Genomic DNA, 20,281 nt, shown 5'->3' on the forward strand with positions numbered 1-20,281 from the left:
AAAAGCTTTTTATTATGATTTTTAATTTACAAAGGGAAGGCTTAAAGCCTAAAATGAAATACCATAGGCAAGGAGCATGGGGGTACAAGGGCAATACAACAAGGATAGCTTCCAAGATCCCAGGTGGACTGGTCTTCAGGTCACAGAAGAGGGAAGGAAAGGAACTACATTCTTTAAGGATCAAGGATACTAAAATGAAATATTGCTATCATGAGATATGTATAGTTCCCATCATTTTACTTCTTTTCTTTATCATGCAAGTGTCATCTTATGTTTAAATAGAAATATTTATTAAATGGGGAAAAGTATAATTTCAGAAACATTAGGAAGAAAGTTCAGGTAATTGAAAGTGCATATAAATGAACATTACCCAGTATAGACTAGGTGGTTTCAAAAGTTCTCAATCTACCCTAACCTAAAAGTCTTAGCAGAGTCATTAGTACCCATGATTTCACTAGGTTCTAGAGCATCCTTTCCCCAGGTAATTCAAAATGAGAATGCTCTTTATGCTATATCTTAACCATATCTGGACTTCAGCCCTTACTGACCTGTGGTCAGGTTCCTCAATTATTAATTCCTTCTTTGGGAATTAATATAAGGAAAATGTATTCAGTCCTTAAGGATTTAATTTCTTATTAATTTCTGACCACTGATCTTCCAAAAAAAGAAAAATATTGGACATCTTGGACCTTCCTAGGCCCCTGATATGGCTTTGTTCTTTGAATTCCCAGAACTGTTCCACCTACTTACTTATTCTACCTCCTTAGCCACTATTACTATTTCCAAGTTCTTTGGTCTTAACAAGATTGCTCTTTTCCCCTTTTACTCCCTTCTTCACTCATTCCAGACCTCTTTAAATAACAATGGGAAAAGAAACATACAAATTCAGAAATATTATACCAAGGTATGGTAATTAGAAGTGCAAATAAAATCTACCCAGTACCAGACTAATTGTTGTTTAATTTTTCCAATCTAATCCTTAACTTTCTGAGTTCAAATTTGGCCTTAGACATTTACTAGTTGTGTGGCCCTGGGCAAGTCATTTAACCCTGTTTGCCTTAGTTTCCTTATCTGTAAAATGAGCTGGAGAAGGAAATAGCAAACCACTCCAGTATCTTTGCCACAAAAACTCCAAATGGTATCACAAACAGTTGGATACAACTTAAATGACTGAAGAACAATGATCTTTAACTAAAGTTATCTAAGACTACCCTGGCATATCTTGAGTCTCCTTAAGCTGAAGGCCTATTACAACTTTATGTCCCAAGAAAACAAAATGGTACCTTTCCTTTCAGACACACACAGGCTGATTTGGGGATTTATCCATGTGGGCTTTTTAAATTGAGTTCATTGCTTTACTCTTCGAGTGCCAGCTTCAATATCAGCCAGTCAGGAAACCTCTTAATACCATCAATAACATAGTAGACTTGAGATATGGCCCTCATATTTTTCCTAATACTTCTAATGAAGCCAATACTTGGCATTTTTAGAACAATAGGATTGCACACACATATGTACATGCCTACATACATGTATATATGTGTGTATACATATATGTGTGTGTGTATATATATGTAAACATACAATAAAATATATGCAATGATTTGGAAGGACCCTTAGAGATCACTGTATTCAACTTCCTAATATTACAGATGAAGAAACTGAGGCCCAGAGACGCTAAGTGACTTACCCAGTCACATATGCAGTAAATAGCAGAACCAAGACTTGAATTTAGAGTCTCTGATTCCAAGTCCAGCATTCTTCCCACTATAGCACTGCTTTACTCTTTGTTACTTGTTAAAATATCTGAAGACCAGGGAATCAGTTTGTTTTTTCAAAGTTTGAGAACTAGAAAGTGGAGTCTCTAGTGAAGTTGTCTGACCCCCTCAAATACACTTGAAAAAAAGGAAAAATAAGGAAATAGAAAATAAGATGTTCGTATTATTTAAAAAAAGGATCTTAATTAAGTCTAATAAACAAGTGCCCCTAAATTTCATGGAAGACAATTCTTTTAAACAATAAGCCAAGTGAATAGAAAATATGAAACCTTTTTGTTATTATTTTCATGTAGAAATGTTCATGTTCTTTGAGGTTTGTTAAGTTCATAACAAAAAAGAAAAAAACATTAAAAACAAAAAGCCAACTTGTCAGCAACAGGCCAGCTTTCCCATTTACTTTCAAGGATTCCAGAGTCCAGTTTCCCTCACACTAAAAAACACAATATATCTACTGGTTGGTAAGCATGGTTCACTCTCAATTCATTAGAACTACTTGAATTTGCAAGGCATTTCAGAAAAGCTAATCTAAGCTGAGAAATCAGGTTATACTAGTCATTAAATAATGACATTCTTCACCCAAATAAGAAAGAGAAAAGGGACATGATTGTCAAGAAAAAAATAGTTAAGGACAAATTTCCATGACCTCAATAATCTTAGAAAAATCCCCAAATTGCACAAACAGTCCCCTCACACCTTATTCTTCTCAATGTACATTTCCAGAAAAAGGTAAAGGGAAACTTTAAAAAAAGTCTCAAATGCTGAGCTGATTCCTTAACTCTCAAGTATTTAATAATTGCCACATCTGACTAAAGCTTTAACCCACATTATTACATTTCCATTGTTCTCTGATAGCTGAAGAAAAACTGAACTACACTTGAAAGATTTTCCATATTAATTTCATTTATGGGGTTTCTCCCCAGAATGAACTTTCTGATGCTTAATAAGAGAAGAACTGACACTGAAGGCTTTTCCACATTCATTACATTGATAGGGTTTCTCTCCAGTATGGATTCTCTGATGTTGAGTGAGGTGACCCTTCTGCCTAAAGGCTTTTCCACATTCATTGCATGCATAGGGTTTCTCTCCAGTATGGATTCTCTGATGTTGAGTAAGGTATGTGTTCCACCTGAAGGCCTTCCCACATTCATTACATTCATAGGGTTTCTCTCCGGTATGAATTCTCTGATGCTGAGTAAGGTCTGCACTCCAGCTGAAGGATTTTCCACATTCATTACATGTGTAGGGTTTTTCTCCAGTATGGATTCTGTGATGTTTAGTAAGATGTCCCATCTGGCTGAAGGATTTCCCACATTCATTACATTCATAGGGTTTCTCTCCAGTATGAATTCTCTGATGTTCAGTAAGTGATGAGCTGTGGTTAAAAGCTTTCCCACATACATTACATGCATAGGGTTTTCTTCCAGTATGGATTCTTTGATGTTCAAAAAATGATGAGCTATAGTTGAAGGCTTTCCCACATTCATTACATTTATAGGGCTTCTCTCCAGTATGAATTCTTTGATGGGCAGGAAGAGATGAGCTGTGCCTAAAAGTTTTCCCACATTCAGTACATTCATAGGTTTTTATTCCAGTATGAATTTTTTGATGTTGAACAAGATGTCTCTTCCAGTGGAAGACTTTCCCACATCTGTCACATTTGTATGGCAGCTCTCCAGAGGTTCTTTTTTGATATTCATTAAGGTCTGAGTGGGGAATAAACATTTTCTTGCATTCATTAAACGTAGAAGGTTTTTTTCCCAGTGTAGGGACTTGGTTACACTTAGTTAGTTTGAGCACAGAATACTGTTTTAAGTTTCTTAAGTGTGTATCATATTTATGGAGACTTTTTCCTGAAGAAATTCTCTCTTGGGGAGCAAGGATTTGTCCTAAACTTAAGTTTCTCCCAAATTTCTTATATTCATGGCTGCTCACCTTTTTAAATGGTTTCTTATGGACAACTGTTATTTGTTGGCAATGTTTCTTTTGGTTATCTTGTTGTTTTTCTAACTTGATTTCACACTTTCTAGGTGTTTCCAAATTGTAGACCCAGGAACCATCCCTTGTGAGTTGTTCTTGAGCTGATTCTTTCAAAGCAATATCTTGCTTTGGAATTAACTTCATGATTTCTGAAGCAGTCTCCCTATCTGGAAGGGGGAAAAAGAAGTAAATGTCCACTCTCCCTAATTTCATCTCTCTGTGGTAGGAGCAAGTCTCTGAATCTCTAGGCTTCAGTTTCCTTCCTTAAAACATATAGATAATAATATTTGTACTATTTATATTAGAAAAATATTGATAGAAGTGTTTAATGAATTATAAAGCACTTTATAGTTTTTGTGATGAAAGAATAGTAACATTAATAATGAACTTAAAAGAGAAAAATCCTTCCTACCAGACTTGATAGGAACAAGCTTATTATGCTTCTAGACAATGAGACAGATTCTTAGATAAACTTATTTTGAAAAAATGTGTGCCTACTGACCCAGGCTATATGGCTATAATAATCTAAAACTATCTTTTGAGACTTCTTATACTGAAATTCACACTCAGACCAGTGGGGTCCCAGAATAGGATCTGGCTCACCAGGGAAGATGGACAAACAACACTGTACTCAGTTTGTGAATGAGTTTATCATACTGGAAAGGGGACACAGGATTTGCACAAAAAATAGGGGTAAGTGGCCCAAAACTCCAAAGTTCTACAGTTGTGGTCCAAGTACATAATGAAACAGGAATCTAGTTTCAGTGCTATCACACTGAAAAGCCTCATTGAACTGAAAAATGGGCAGTTAGGAGGTTCACGGATAGAAGTTTGGTTCTGGAGTCAAGAAAATCTGAGACTGAATTGAGTATCAGACACTAGTTGTGTGATACAAGTCATTTAACCTCTGTTTGACTGAGTTTCCTCAATTGTAAAATGGGGATGATAATAGCAACTACCTCCCAGGGTTGTTGTGAGGATCAAATGAAATTGTATTTGTAAAAAATTTAGCTTTAGTACATAATGTTATATAATGCTATCATCATCAATTTCAATAATTTATTTAATTATTAATATAATAAAATAATAACAACAATAAATACAAATGGCATAACCAGCAAGGATGAAACCTATTTGCTGGTATTTCTGGGCAACATGTTTTTCTACACTGCTACATTGCTTGGTGTTGCTGTAAGGGTTATCTACCTCTTCTTGATGCTCCTCCCTTACAAGAATTGAAAGAACAATGTGTCCTATGCCTGGCTCAAAGCAATCTAATGTATTCTGAGTACCAACTAGGTTTTCAGAACTGGAGATGGGGGCAGCTAGGTGGCGCAGTGGATAAAGCACCGGCCCTGGATTCAGGAGTACCTGAGTTCAAATCCGGCCTCAGACACTTAACACTTACTATCTGTGTGACCCTGGGCAAGTCACTTAACCCCAATTGCCTTACCAAAAAAAAAAAAAACAAAAATAGAACTGGAGATGAAGAAGAATCAAAAGAAAGAGTCCCTTTTCTTCAGGAGCTATGACTTAAGTGGTGGTGGTATTGTTCTTGGGAAAAATATTAACATATAAAAAATGGACCAAGGAAAACATATTATCAAGTTGTGAGACTGTATGATACAGACTGCAAGTGGTCGAGAAGAGAAGAGAAGGGAGGATTCTGTAGTAGGCTGAAATTGTCAGGAAAAGGTAACAGAAAAGGTAGGACTTACTGTGGCCCTTAAGAGAAAAGTATCGTATAGATATATGGAGTAGAAGGGCTAGGGCTCTGCTGGCAGATGACATAGCATAATTAAAAGCATAGATAGAGGAAGTGAGATATAGGGTTCAATAACAGCACAAGAGAGACCATTTTGAGAAGCAGTAAACAAATAAGCTTATAAAGGGATTGTGTGAAGACTGAGGGTCATGATTTTCATGAGTTTTCCACATAAATCTTCATATCATTTGAAAATAGAGATGGGTTTTTGTCTCTTCTTTGCTCATACTTATATGATTTTTCTTATATTATTGCTGAAGGTAGCATTTTTAGTACTAAGTCCAATAATAATGGTGACGTTGGGCATCTTTGCTTCACACTTCATGGAAAATCCTCTAATTTTTCTCTGTTATAAATGATACTAGCTCTCAGTTTCTAAAAGATGCTTTCATTTCCATGTCTTTTAACTCAATTATTTTATTGAAAGTTTTTCTACATTTATTGATGCAAAACATGGCAAATGTTTTTGTGCATTTTGGACATATTTTGTTTTTCACATACTGGAGAAACTTGATGGTAGACAGCACAGGTAGCAAGGACAACACAAACTGTATACTTTAAAAAATATTAGGCAGGGCTACACATATTTGAAGGCAGAAGAAAAGAGGAAGAGACCATGAAGATTTCAGAGTGGAGACTAACCACAGGAGAAATTACACCTGAGGGCGGTAAGGAATTGAGTTCAAGGTAGAGGTCTAAGGACTACCTTTGGAAATAGGGGAGACAAATTTCTGTAACTTAAGACAAGCATGAAAGATTTAATCAGAAAGGTAATTTGTTAAAAAAAAATGTTGGAGGTCTACAAGATGTAATTCACAGTATCATTCCTTCTCCAACAAGCTGACAGACTTTGAGGAGAGTTCCCTGTCCTACTTTTTGAAAGGCATGTTCTCCTGATTATCCAGCCAATTTATTGCCCCAAGTCACTCACCTGAAAAGTTACATCTTGAGACTTCTTTCTCCAATATCACTGGTGCTTGTAATTGTTCCAACTGGGTGATGACATCTGGTTTGGAAACTGACAGCCCTACTCATAAAGAAAGAAATGGGAAAATGCTGGAGATGAAGAGTTATCATAGAATTCAATATTAGCCTATTCCACTTTGGGGAAGAAAGGACATATTTGGAAGGTCCAGATGGTGAGATAAAGGACATTTGCAGGACACCCTGTATTGTGCTCTCAGGAAGAGAAGGATGACGGATACATTTCATGTCTTCGAGCATTTGTGCCAGGACCTTGGGGAAAGTCTTTGATCTGGAAGGGGACAGCTAAGCCTCAGGAATAGTATAGTGAAGGTACTAATTTCCAATTCTACAAAGACTTTTCATCTGGGGATGAGGAGCCAAAGCATCCTGAATCTTGACTTAAAAAGGAGCGGGAAAAATCATACCCTGAATGACAAACTAAAACTCAACTAAGTATTTCACACATCTTATAGCATTTAGCAAGTGTGGAAGCAAAGTTATCTTAAAGAGCTATTTTATGGGTGGAGTAGGGGGGAAGATTCTTACCCAGGAAGACTAGGTTCCTATAGTTCTCCAGCATGACATCCCTGTATAGTTCCCTCTGAGCAAAGTGTAGTTGGTCCCATTCCTCCAAGGTGAAATCCACAGCTACATCCTTGAATTCCATTGATTTCTGAAATGCCAAAGACATTTCTGTTTAATCTGTATCTATCTACTAAAGTGGGCCTGGGAAGAGGTGGAATCATCATAGGAGGTGAGAAGCATTTAAAGGCAGTCGTTCTGACAATGTTCAGGGTTCTAGTATAATTCAGAGTTCACTTTATTGTGAAACATTTGCTGACTCCCTACTGAATATCTAACACTGTGCTGGATTTTGAGGGAAGTACAACACAGTAGACATAGTTCCTACCTTTGAGGAACAATTTTCTGAGGAACAAAACATATGCAAAATAATTAGAAAAGAATACAAAATAATATATAAGCAATCACTAAATCATATAAACCAGATAGTATGGTCATGAGGATTCAAAGAGCAATGATCAGTGAGGGTTCAGGTACTAAGGGAAGATTTTAAAGAGGAATCAGAGCATCTTCAACTCAAATGGGAAGTGAAGGAAGGAAGACATCAACTCAATTATAATAATTTTGTAAATAAATTTAATGGAAGAAAGTTAAGCACAATAATGAGAAGATCAAAAGAGACTAAAGATTTAGCCAGCAAACAACCTATTAGCCCATGAAGAAATGATAGTCAAGGACAATGCTGGATTAGGATACAAAATTATTTGTAAAATCTTATGAAGGACACTTCCAGAGGCAGAGCCAAGAAGGCAGAGGACAGGAAGCAGTAGAGCTGCCTACATGCATAAACATGCCCCTCCAAACAACTTTAAAATAATGCCTTAAGTCGAGTTCTGAAGCAGCAGAGACAAGAAAAAGTCAGAATGAGACATTTTTCTAGCCAAAGAAAACTTAGGAAGTCAGAAGGAGAGGTCTTATTTATATATTTAAATATGTATATGAATAAAAGAGAGAAAAAGCAGATCAATAACAAAAGAACTAGAAAAAAGAACAAATTTAAAATTCCCAATGAAACATAAAAATAGGAATTCTGAAAATAAAGATTTTAATATATTGAAAGTAAAACAAAAACATTCAACTAATCAATAAAATTAGGGGATGGTCTTTAAAAAAAGACCAATAAAACAGGTAAATCATTGGTTAATTTAATTTTTAAAAAAAGAAAGAAGAAAACCAAATTACTAGTTTCAAAAAGGAAAAAGGTGAATGCACCGCCAATGAAGATGAAATTAAAACAATTATTAGGCATTATTTTGTCCAATTACAAGCCAGTAAAATGGACAATTTAAGTGAAATGAATGAATATTTACAAAAATTAAATTGCCCAAATTAACAGAAGAGAATATCTAAATAATCCTATCTTAGAAAAAGAGGTTGAAGAAGCCGTAAATGAGCTCCCTAAGAAAAAAATTCCTAGGACCAGATGCCTATATAAGTGAATTCTACCAAACATTTAAGGAACATTTAATCATAATGCTATATAAACTATTTGAAAAGATAAGTAAAGAAAGTATTCTATCAAATTCCTTTTATGACACAAATATGGTTTTAATACCTAAACCAGGGAGAGCAAAAAAAATAGAGAATTAAACTACTAGTCAACTTCCTTTATAAATATTGATGCAAAAACATAAATAGGTAAAATATTAGCAAGGAGATCAGAGTAATATATCACAAAGATCATACAGTATGAACAGGTGGGACTTATACCAGAAATACAGGGCTAGTTCAATATTAGAAAAACTATAATCATAACTAATGATATCAATAGCAAATCCAACAGAAATCACATGACTGTCTCAATAGGTACAGAAAAAGCTTTAGACAAAGTACAACACCCATTTATGCTTAAAAAAAATAGTAGAAAACAAAGGAATAAATGAAACCTTTCTTAAAATGTCTATCTAAACCCAAGAGCAAGCGTTATCTGTAAAGGGAATAAGGTAGAAGCCTTCCCAATAAGATCAGTGATGAAGCAAGGATGCCCATTATCGCCACTAGTATCCAATATTGTATTAGAAATGCTAGACATATTAATAAGACAAGAAAAAATTGAAGGAATGAGAATAGGAAATAAAGAAACAAAATATGGCTCTTTCCAAGTGATATGATGGTATACTTATAGGACCAGAGAATCAACTGAAAAAACTACTTGAAACAATTAACAACTTTAGTGAAGTTGCATTTTACAAAATAAACCCACATAAATCATCAGTCTTTTTACATTTTTACCAACAAAATCAATCATTAAGAAATAAGATAATAAATTCCATTTAAAATAGCTACATACAGGGGAATGAATCCAGGGCCAGTGTTTTATCCACTGTACTATCTAGCTGCCCCCTTTTAATGCAATATTGACAGTTTAGTTTGGCTATAGTCTAGAGTATGACAGGATATACTTATTTTCCCCTTTTAACAAAATTTTTATAATTCATAGAATCATCTACCTATGTTACCCTTTGACAGAGGTATGAAAAGGGAATGGGCAGGTTTTCTCAAGAAACATTTCACAGAAAACTATATCTTTATTATAATATAACTGACAGATTAAAAATATAAGATATCATAATATTTATTATTTATGTGCTAGAAAAATATTTTATTTCATAGAACAAAAGTGTAAGGTCTTTATAGGCTCTCTTCCAACAAGGTTATTATGCATGATTTTTTGAAAAATAAAACTAGAGAGAATCTTGTTCGATGACTCTCTGTACATTGCTATCAAGCAAGAGATTAAATATAACGATGCATTCTTGCCAAAAGTGTTCACCATTGTCATGAAAGAAATTCAGCACAGAATGTAAGTTGAAGAGTTCCTTATAGATGATAAGGTCCTTCAGATGTTCTTGTTTGTGAATGATATGGTGCTGATTACATCATATCTATGTGATAGGATTATTGACCATGATGCGGGTTGGGTTATTTCTTTTCTGTAAAATATACTGAAACTGTCCTAGGGACTTCATTGGACCAAGGGACTAAACCAAATTGGATGCCCTCCTCTGAAAAATCTCCAGCACATCAAAATAATTCTTAAGCTGTAGAACTGAACACAGTGTTCCAGATGAGGTCTCATTAGTGCAGATAGACAATCATCTCCTTACTCCAAGAAACTCTACTTCTCTTAATCTAGCCTAAAATCAAACCAGATTTTTGGGCTGCAACATCATACTGCTGACTCATGTTGAGTGTTGTGATTGTTCAGCTTTTTTCAGTCATGCCCAACTCTTCCAGACCCCACTTGCTTTTTTTCTTAGCAAAGATACTGGAGTGGTTCACCATTTCCTTCTCTAGATCATTTTAAAGACAAGGAAACTGAGGCAAACAGGGTTAAGTGACTTGCCCGTAATCATACAGCTAGTGTCTGAAACTAGTTTTGAACTGGGGTCTTCCTAACTCCAGGGCCCATGCTACATCTCTATCCAAGATGTATGTTGATGGATGAGTTCAATAGATTGTCCATTTTCCACTTAACTATATATCATGGCATGGACAATAGAAATCCTACATTTTTTCCTTATGTATACACCTTAGCCAAACTCTTTTGAGTAATTATAGATCCCATTTATCAAATCTATGGCTTGAAACAGCACAATGTCATCCACAAACAGGAACTGGAGAACTTCCCTTCTATAGGGAAGTTCCCTTCAGTATGAACTCTGTGCTGGATTTCTATAAGAGTAGGAAATACTTGGGCATATATTTTCCTGTTTTATGTTTCACATGATAAAAAAAAAAAAGATCACATGGTCTAGGTTTACTTCTATGATATCTTTCAAGGACCCTAGGATAGTTTTAACATGTGGCTGAGTAGTACTTTTTTTGGAAGATAGCATTAAAGCAGCATTTTATTCTATTGAATCAAATACTTATTTATAGTTAAATAACAAGTCCCATGGAACCTTAATTTTTGTCCATTTTTCCATTATATGATGGCAAATATGTGGACCGCTGTGGTAGAGAGCTTTGGAGGGCCTAAATACCCTAAGAATATTTCTATCAAGAGTGACCTCAATATGTATGAAGATCATTCTTAAAATGTGTTTTCAAAGTTGGAAAGTAAGCATATGGTTCAGTTAATGATCATCTCACAGTCATCTTTGTTTACAATAATTTCTGAGATTTAAAAGGAAAACACCTTTGCTACCTCCTCTTCCTTTAGATGCCCCCAGAATTGATCTTTCAATGACCTAAAAATTTTGTCACCTCCAGCAGGGATCTCCTCAGTTTATACTTGCTCTAGTCCAGCTTCTTTCTTCCACTTTTGTTGTCTTCAATTTCACTTTTTTCTTCCTCTAGAAACATAGCTAGGAATGTGATGGTAGAGCTCAAATGGGGTAGCTTCACTGTCTTTGTTGGCAAAGAGAGTTTATTACAAAAAATTCTGTCTCTTTTCTCTCTTTTGTCTAATCATATCTTAAATCTTATTTATTTATTTGCTTGCCCATCTATCTATTTCTTTATTTTGGTGTCTGATCTGTCATTTCATTCATGCTGATATCTTCGTCAAGTAAGCGCCTTCTACCAATATAGATGTGCAACTTCTCTGCAATTTATTATCTTACAGAGTTGCCTTGGGGAAAGAGGAGTTAAATCATTTGCCCAGGGATACATAACTAGTGTAGGTCAGAAGCAACACCTGAATTTGGGTCATTTTAACTTATTCCATGCTTCCTTTTGCTTTGACTATTTTTACATCCTTCCAGCTTCTCTCAAGATGATTCTGCTTAGCTATGTCTCTCAGTTATTAGGCTGTTTTTCTTTCCAGCTTCCTGCTAGTTTAGAAGGAAATATAACTTATATTATTCCAACAGTATTTGTAAGATTTAATGAATTTATAGTCTAAATTGATTTTGCTATCAGCTATTATATGTCTCCATTAAATGAATCAATACAATGTTTAGTGGCTAAGAAAGTTTTAGGCTCCTTTGGTTTTCCTGTAATAGCAACTTATTTTCATCAGTGAAACTTGTGTATGAAATTCTAATAATAATGTCAATTTCCTTTCCCCATCTGATTCCCAATTTTTTGGTATCAAAAACATTTAAATGGGTCATACTGAAGTTTTAATTACATGCTATGTCTTTTTTCATTTTTATTTTTTTCTTCTTTGCATTAATTTTTATCTTTGCTCTAATAAGTTGGCTGTCTAACTTCATAGACAACTTATTTCAGAATGATTCCCACATAAAAATGAGTCATTTCCCATCAAAAATAATTAATTTCACTTTGGTGATATTCTCCAGAGCTTATAATGTCCAGTTTCTTCAATGTTTTTCTCAGAAGCTTTATGATATATAGGTATGAGGATTCTCTGTGGTCTACAAACCATTGGATTCTTTCAGTTCTTATTCTTGAACTATATTTTCCAAGATATTTTTTAACATTCTCATTTTAGCCCTGTCCTGAAGTTATCAATCAGGTATCAAGGCATATATTACATATATACTTCAAAGAATTGCTCAATCACTTTGTTCTTTGGAACAGGTATTTTATACATAAGGTAACTTATTTTTCATGGTGATTTTTTTTACAAATACTTTTTATGACTACTTTACTATAAGATGACCAAATGGCCTGGGAAATGATGTTTATTGTTGTCTTTGGTTGTAAATTCCTTTGCTTGCTTCTACAAGGAGAATCTGTAGAAATATCCTCCCATTTAACTGTAATTTCCTTTCTGTCTTCTGTTTTCATTTACAGTGAGAATGTCAAGATTAATATGTCAATTTCTCTAGTAAGTCTACTCTTTGTTCACTAGACAAACCAAATTAATAAGTCCTCCTAAATACTACATAATTCTTGGTATCCTCTACCCTTGTCCTTGTAAACACTGAAGCAGGGCACAACGCAATCCTGAGGACCCTTTTGTATATTTCTTTGTTCATTGGCTGCCAGCGCCAAAAATTTAATTACTATGTGGCCAGTACACTGAAGAGGAGACTCTGTACTTAGGTAGGAGAGTACTCAGAAAACATTCTGATGCAGGGACCAGGAAAGCCTTTCCATCTTGGTAGAGCCAGCCAGATTTTGTGCTCCATTGGCATAGACCTTGAGAATCCAGGATCACCTTGATACAATGATCAGATGAGTAAGACTTTGGGAATCCCTTAATGTTTTTCAAAAACCAAAAACCAAAACCCAAAACTGTCCATTTATTTCATCACTAGTTTTAGTTCATTCTGGCATTTAGAGTTTCTGAGGTTATCATTTTTAAATTCAGGAGTCTCTTTTGTCATCATTCTTTTCTACTTGGTTCTTGCTTCTATCTTCTCTGCATCTTTTACAAATCTGAGTTTATAATATTTATTCACATTGGCATCTTTAGAAAGATCTCTTTTCTTTCTTATTGGATTTATTTCTTTTTGTGTCTACAGAATTTAGTATTTTCAAACTCTTGTAGGATGACTTGTGCTGTAGGATTTTAGCCCATGGAATCTTACCTTTTTTGGAGCAGCTATTTGGAATTTGCTCTCCCCAAATCTAGCATGTGCATCAGACTATTCATGGAATGTCTCTCTTGCTCTATCACAGATTTTAACATGGTGTGGTCATTTGCCTTCAGGTTCTCATATTTCTACATCAGCAACCAATCCCTTACCTTACTGGTAAGAGTAAGGTCCAGAAGAGTTTTCTTTGTTGTATATTTACCTTTTTGAAGCATACAACTATCATCAAGGAAAAAAAAATAATTTTACCAACTTCTCTTTCCCATTCATAAATGAATGAATTCTGGGTAGATAGGAGAGGAACTCTGAAGGAGGGCACTAGACTAGGAAATCATTTTCTATGGAAGCTTTTGTTGACCTGGGTAGACCAAATTTCCTTTGTTCTGAAAGAAGGGAAGAAAAAAATTCACTCAAGCTCTAAGATTTCAAGAAAAAAAGGGAAACCCCAACTCACCTGAGAACTGACTGTCATGAATTCAAGGCCTATTCTCTCGTCTTCTTGGGGAAGGACAGAGTCCTGAGAAGGCAGAACTATGGAAGGAAAATGAAGATATGAGGGACACTAGTCCTGTGGGTCAAATTCCACACTAAAAGTCTCCATACACCATTAGCCCTTCTGATAGAACAAAAAAGTAACAAAATCCCAGAAATAGCCTTGATATTGCTAGCACAAGAACAAAGGACCCTGGACATCAATAACTACAGCACCAAATTCATTTCTGGGGTCACAGAACACTCTAGAGGATTTATGTATCAGGAAGCACTAACTGTTTGCAAAGCTCTATCTCCAAGTTGCTATGTGATATGAAGAATGCAATTCAAACTCTCTCTGCCATATTAGTTTCCTTAACTACTGAAGGAATATCTTCCAAGTCCCTATATTATTTTGTAGAATGTGAGAGATTAGTTTGTCAACTTCTTTACAAAAAGCATCTCCAAAGAAACAAAACATTGGCTTTAATATCAGAGTTAAGATGATTTAATGCAATTGACTCAACCCAAATAATACTGTGGATTTATAAAATATTTAAAGTCTTTGCCATGGGCCACTCTACTCTCTAAATTCTGGTATGGCAGATCAGGGGAAGGGGCTAGGCAGACACCAAGCACTAGGAGAAAAAAAAAAGGTTGAGCAGCGATGAAAGAAGAAGGGTATAGGAAAGAGTAGAATAAAGAGTGGAAATAGTTTTTAAGAAATAAAAGTTGTAAACGTTCTTTGAACTGGCATAAGTTTGCCACACAAAGATGGGCAGTTGAGGAACACTAATCAAAAAGACAAAGATGGAAGTAAGATTTGTGTCGTCCTCTTAATGTAGACACAAGCAAGACATGCAAAGACTTCTACAAGTCAAATGATCATTCTGGTTTTTCCCCCCATTTATAAGCTGCATGGCATTAACCTTTGGAAAGAAAAATCCCTTTGTAGAAAGTGTTCATGATGGCAGGCTGTGTATCACTGTCCCATATTACTAAAACCAAAACAGGAATATCAAGTGGAAAATGTTCTCTTATCTGTAGTTTTACACATGTTGTTGCTCTTAGAGGACCAAGAAGATACCTCGATCCCATTTGAAGTTTCAAATATTTTATTTATTTGTGTAGGTAGAATCTCTTAAGCACCTTTATCTACCATCTAGACATTTTCCTTTCCACTCTTCTCTTTCCAAGCACCTGCCACCCTAACCCATCCACCTTCTGGTGCATATTTCCATTTTTTTACATCCTCAGGTCTTCTCTCTGTGCTTTTGTAAGTCTTACCTTCCTCCTTAAGCATTTGGGTCAAATCCTCTATCAGGTTCACCACCTCTTCCCCATTCTTTGGATGATGTGACTTTACCCAAGTCCTGATCTCTGCAGGTAAGGACTGCCCAAAACTGCTCTACACCAGCATCTCCAGGATCTGCTCCTTGGTGTGAATATCTGGTCTCAGCCACTGATGGCAGAGCTCTCGAAGTTGGCCTAGGGCTTTATGGGGTCCATCCACTTCTGTGTATTGAAAGTGCCTGAAGTTATGATGAGAGACTGCAGCATCAAATGTGTTTCTTTTTAGAAGGGTTTCATTTTCCTCAGAAAAAGTCATTCTCAGAACCTCATCTTGTTCTTGTAAATGTGGACCATGAGTACTCCTAGAGGTGTCCATCTCCTTGTTCAGGGACAATTTCTCCTCATCTGGGATCTTTATTCTAGGGTTCAAATTTGCCTCCTTAGTAAGGAGCCAATCCATTCAAATTCAGGCAGAGAATCTATAGTCTACTAATTAGTGCTGTGGGCAAAGAGAGATGAGAATTAACAGGAAGATTCCAGAGGCTTCAGTCATATAAACAGTGTTTTGGGTCTTACAGATTGTAAAGAGATTGAGTAGTGGGGGGGGGGGTAGGGTGCTCTGAAATTAATATAAATGATGTTTTCAAATTTGGCTCAATCCTTACATGTAAATAATGGATAAAAGGACTGCTAGAGTGAATCCCTATCATTTTCTCTTTAGAGCTGTAAAATACAATGGCTTTGTCTGTAAATAAAAGCCATAAAAAGCAGGTGAAGGTGGGGGAAGGTGGGGTTTTAAGAGAGCATGGAAGAGAGGGACTTGGATCATGTCATTGACCAAAAACTGTAAGGAACTGCTTGTGAACTGACTTGTGAACTCTAAAGATCTCTAAAAATGTAAGGTACTAAGAAACAATCAATGCTATACCATGAGATTAATATATACTTGAGTAAAAGCCTTTAGAAGTCAAGGATAAACGTGATCCAGAGCCTCTGTCTCAGGGTCCAGCAGAAACTCCCCTTATCTGAAGGATAGAAGCCAGTGAGAGATGTAGTTACCAGTGATCATCCAACCAGAGTGTGAGTTGGCTGTTTCTGGATCGGCTGTCACTGGAATCTTTACTCGATTTCCAGTTTAAGAGATAGAAGTTTGCAATATGGGAATTTGTTTTGCTATATACTACACATATCTGTTACAAGAGATTTTTTTTCCCCTCTAATAGTGAAAAGAAGAGGGAAGTTAGCAATAAAATTGCCCAAGAAAGGAAGAAAGAAAGAAAGAAAGAAAGAAAAGAGGGTCATTGAAGTATTTGTAATGCATGAAGAGAAAAGAAGGCCCTGAAGGAAACATAAGGAGGATAGCTTTTAAAGTTACAAGTTGAATTTAGTATATACATAAAAAGGAGGGAAAAAACCCAAGCTTTATGTAAGAGATTTATAGTTTCATGAACCATCATCTTTTTTTCTCTTTTATTTGCTATATGCTGTTAATATGAATATATGGATAATCTGGATTTGATGGAGGTACCTTATTATCCAAGGGGAGTTTATAAATCCAAGGATTAATAGGTTTAATAGGAGCAAAATGTCCTTCAACTGAACTCCAAACCTGAACCCAGAAAGCTAGCAGATAAAAGACCTTACCTAGTGACTTCTTTTTCCTCAGGATAGTAAGTCCCTATCTTATGGTAACATCTGGGTGTCCTCATACTTGCCAAACCCTTTTTTTGGAATCCTTGTAGTCTTATCATGATGCTTCTGTATTTCCTCCATACTTGTAATACCTGAAATTGTTAAACTACTTTTTGGTTCTGTATCATAGTATTGGAACTGAAAATGTCCTGTAATCAGTGAACTAAAATGTTATATACCCTCAGAAATGGGGAGTCCTCTGAGCTTCTCTCTTAGGAGGGAAGTCTCCACATGATCATATCTTTTGTTAAACTTTCTTCTTGGGACAATAAAATATTAAATTGATATTATTTTTTTCTGTCTGTCTCTGAACTGTTTTCATAAGAGGACAGGTATGTTTTTTTCTGTCTGTCTCTGATTTGTAGGAGAAATTAAACATTTCTCTGATCTGTTTGTAGGAGACAGGCAGATATATCATGTTCTCTGATCTGGTTCATTGTAGGAAATATAAGATGTAATTTCTCTGGTCTGTTTATTAATTTGTAGAGAGATTAAACATTATTTCTGTGATCCGTTTGTAGGAGACAGGCAGATACAAAAGCTATATTTTAATATTTGACAATGCAAATGCTTATCTTATTTGATGTTTGTTAAGTTTGGAATTAAAATTAAATAAAAAAGATTTAGGTCCCTTCTCCCTTCCTCCTTACACTGTCCCTTATAGTCCCAACCTGCTTCCCTTTTTTCCTCCTAACCTTACTCACCTCAGGCTGGAGAAAAAACAATGAAAACACACTAGGGCCAACAAGTTCTTATCCCTCTGCTCCTCCAGAAATCTAGCAGGTAGTGCCTGTGGCAGAGTAAGAAGAAGTTAAGGAAGAGAGAGAAGTATGAATGAATATTGTCTCACTCTCCTGGGACATTCTCTGCCTAATCTTTATTCCACACACAAAAAAGAAAAACTAGGGATTCCAGCACAGAGATTGTAGCCATACAAACTCCCAACCTTCAATGTTCTCAATTGAATAGGTTGGCTTCAGAGAATTTCTGCTCTCCACTGGTAAAATATCTGGTGACTCTGTAGGAGTTACTTTCCTCCATCTAGTCATTAGGGCCTAGCATGACCTTAGGAGCTGGGCCCTAGAGGTTACAGCTAATAAGCATGATTCAATTTATGGCATAGTCTTAGTCTATGCAGGTCCTTAGTCGACACTCAGATTTCTATCTGCCTACGTTATGAACCTAAGGTACATGTGTTTTCATTTCCATTGAACCATAAAAACCCTAGGCTCACAGACACAAACCAGAAAGTCCAATGCAATAGTTCAGGTGTGTGAGGTGAAGAGCCTACATTAGGGTAGGAGCTATGTAAGTAGAGAGAAGATGCCAGAGATGTTGTAAAAGTACAAACAACAAGATTTGGTAAAAGATGTGATACATGGAGTGAGTGTAACTGAAATTGAGGGGATAATACTACACTAATTCTGAAATTTTATAACATGCTTTTATAAGAAGATATAAATAGAAATCTGATATTTGTACTGGGGAAAATAAACCATCTCAAAAATCAGGAGATGAGTACACCCAAAGGGATGATTCTGACACACATGAAAACCATCCTTACCTAAAGAGACCAGGTTCCTTTAGTTCCTCAGCATTATTCCCTTGTATAGTCTTGTTGAGAAGATTCCAGTTGCTCCTACTCCTGGTAAACTCCAGTCACATCTTTGAATGTTACTGATTCCTAAAGGAAAAAATACATTTTTGCTCACCTAGGGATCATATCTACTAAGAAGCAGTGGGAATAGGAAGAAGGAAAGGAGGATTCCAGAGTTATTTCAAAAAATAGAACCCACAGGACCAAATGGTTGATTGGATATGGAGAGAGAGAGGGGGGGGGGGATCCTGAGGTTTCTAGAGTCAAGTAACATAAATAGAAAACAGAAGGAAGGAAAAGAGGTGGTTTCATTGAGGGAAAATTGATTTCTGCTTTGGATATATTATATTGTATTGAAATCTGTCTCCCTTTAACTTCCATCCATTTGTCTTAATTCTCACCTTTGGTGTCAAATAGAATAGGCTTACTCTGTCTTCCACATAGAAACCATAGTGTTCCCCATGAGTTTTTTCCCTATATCTAGCCCTTCATATTCTGCACAAAGTAGGAAATGGGCAATGTCATCATGGTGACCAAGAGCCTGATGTTTTGGGAGATCTTTTACCTCTACATTGGAAGACTTTCAAGTATCTCCTTTCTTAGGACACAATTATATTCAAGTCAATAACATTGAGAACCTACTATACATATATAAACCACTGCACCAGATCCTGGGGATAAAAAGATGCAAAGAACAAGTACAGAGACCTTTTCATCAAGTAGCTTACAAACTATAAGATGAGGTGAAACAGACAAAACACAAAACAAAACAAAACAAAAAACCCCTGAAATCCAAATGAGTACAAAAGAGACTTCTACACAAAGAGCCATAGATGAAGAGGGAATTATCACTTCCATTATGGGGAGCTCAAATTAGCCTTCATTAAAGAAATGGCACATAAAGCCTTTCGGCACAGTGAGATAGGAGGGTAGGGGAGTAGAGAGTAGTGTCCATTATAAATACGGGAAATGGGATAAGGTAAGGCAGAGACAGAAAAAAACTATGAACAAGTCAGGGCAAAACACTGATTACTTTAATTGAGTTGTAGTAACTAGTATATTCTCCTTTATGGAGAACAGGATGAAATAAGGGTGGAAAGGTAGTGGAAAACTGGATTATGGAAGGACATGAATGTGAGGGTAAAGAATCAATATTTTATTTGGTACAGCTTTTAAAAGATTTTGAGGAAGAGGATCACTAGATAAGATCTGTGCATTATGAAAATTGATTTGACAACAATGTGAAAGATTGGTTAGTTTAAGGGAAATAATGTAGGAAGAAATCAGGTAAGAGTTCAAGAGTGAAATAGAGATAATCTTAGTGAGGATGGGGTCTGTGACAGTAAAAAGAAGAGGGATGCAAGTGATACTACATAAAAAGAACCAATAATTTTTATCAACTGATTGAATATGGGAGTAAAAGGAGAGGAAAGAGTTAACAATGTCCCTGGAATTTAGTCTGGCTAAGAACATGGTGCCATCATCAAAATCATTGGTAGAAGAGGCAATTTAGGTACAAGATGATGAGCTTTGTTTGGACATGTTAAATTTCAGCTGCCAGGGTGAAGCAAGTTGAGGTAATTAGCAGGCAGCTGGAAATGTGAGGCTAAAACATGCTGGGGTCAGGGATAGAGATTTGGGAGTCTTTTTTTATAAAGGTGCTAATTGAAGTTATGGGCTTAGTTAAGATTATCAAAGAAAATTATCA

General features: G+C 35.8%; 1 protein-coding gene across 1 annotated transcript in view; it reads right to left on the reverse strand.

Annotated features, from left to right (window-relative positions):
- Positions 1–1,573: 1,573 nt before the first annotated feature.
- Positions 1,574–20,281, reverse strand: part of LOC122740400 (zinc finger protein 184-like) — a 33,288-nt gene continuing 14,580 nt past the window's right edge. The window contains exons 2-8 of the mRNA XM_043982532.1: positions 18,541–18,660; positions 17,681–17,766; positions 15,279–15,783; positions 13,975–14,051; positions 7,033–7,159; positions 6,452–6,547; positions 1,574–3,922 (exon numbers count right to left, since the gene is read on the reverse strand). Coding sequence (XP_043838467.1) covers positions 2,676–3,922; positions 6,452–6,547; positions 7,033–7,159; positions 13,975–14,051; positions 15,279–15,294 — 1,563 coding nt within the window. The 5' untranslated portion in view covers positions 15,295–15,783; positions 17,681–17,766; positions 18,541–18,660 and the 3' untranslated portion in view covers positions 1,574–2,675. The remainder of the gene's footprint in view (positions 3,923–6,451; positions 6,548–7,032; positions 7,160–13,974; positions 14,052–15,278; positions 15,784–17,680; positions 17,767–18,540; positions 18,661–20,281) is intronic.

Source organism: Dromiciops gliroides, chromosome 2, assembly GCF_019393635.1.
Source record: "Dromiciops gliroides isolate mDroGli1 chromosome 2, mDroGli1.pri, whole genome shotgun sequence".
NCBI lineage: Eukaryota > Metazoa > Chordata > Mammalia > Microbiotheria > Microbiotheriidae > Dromiciops > Dromiciops gliroides.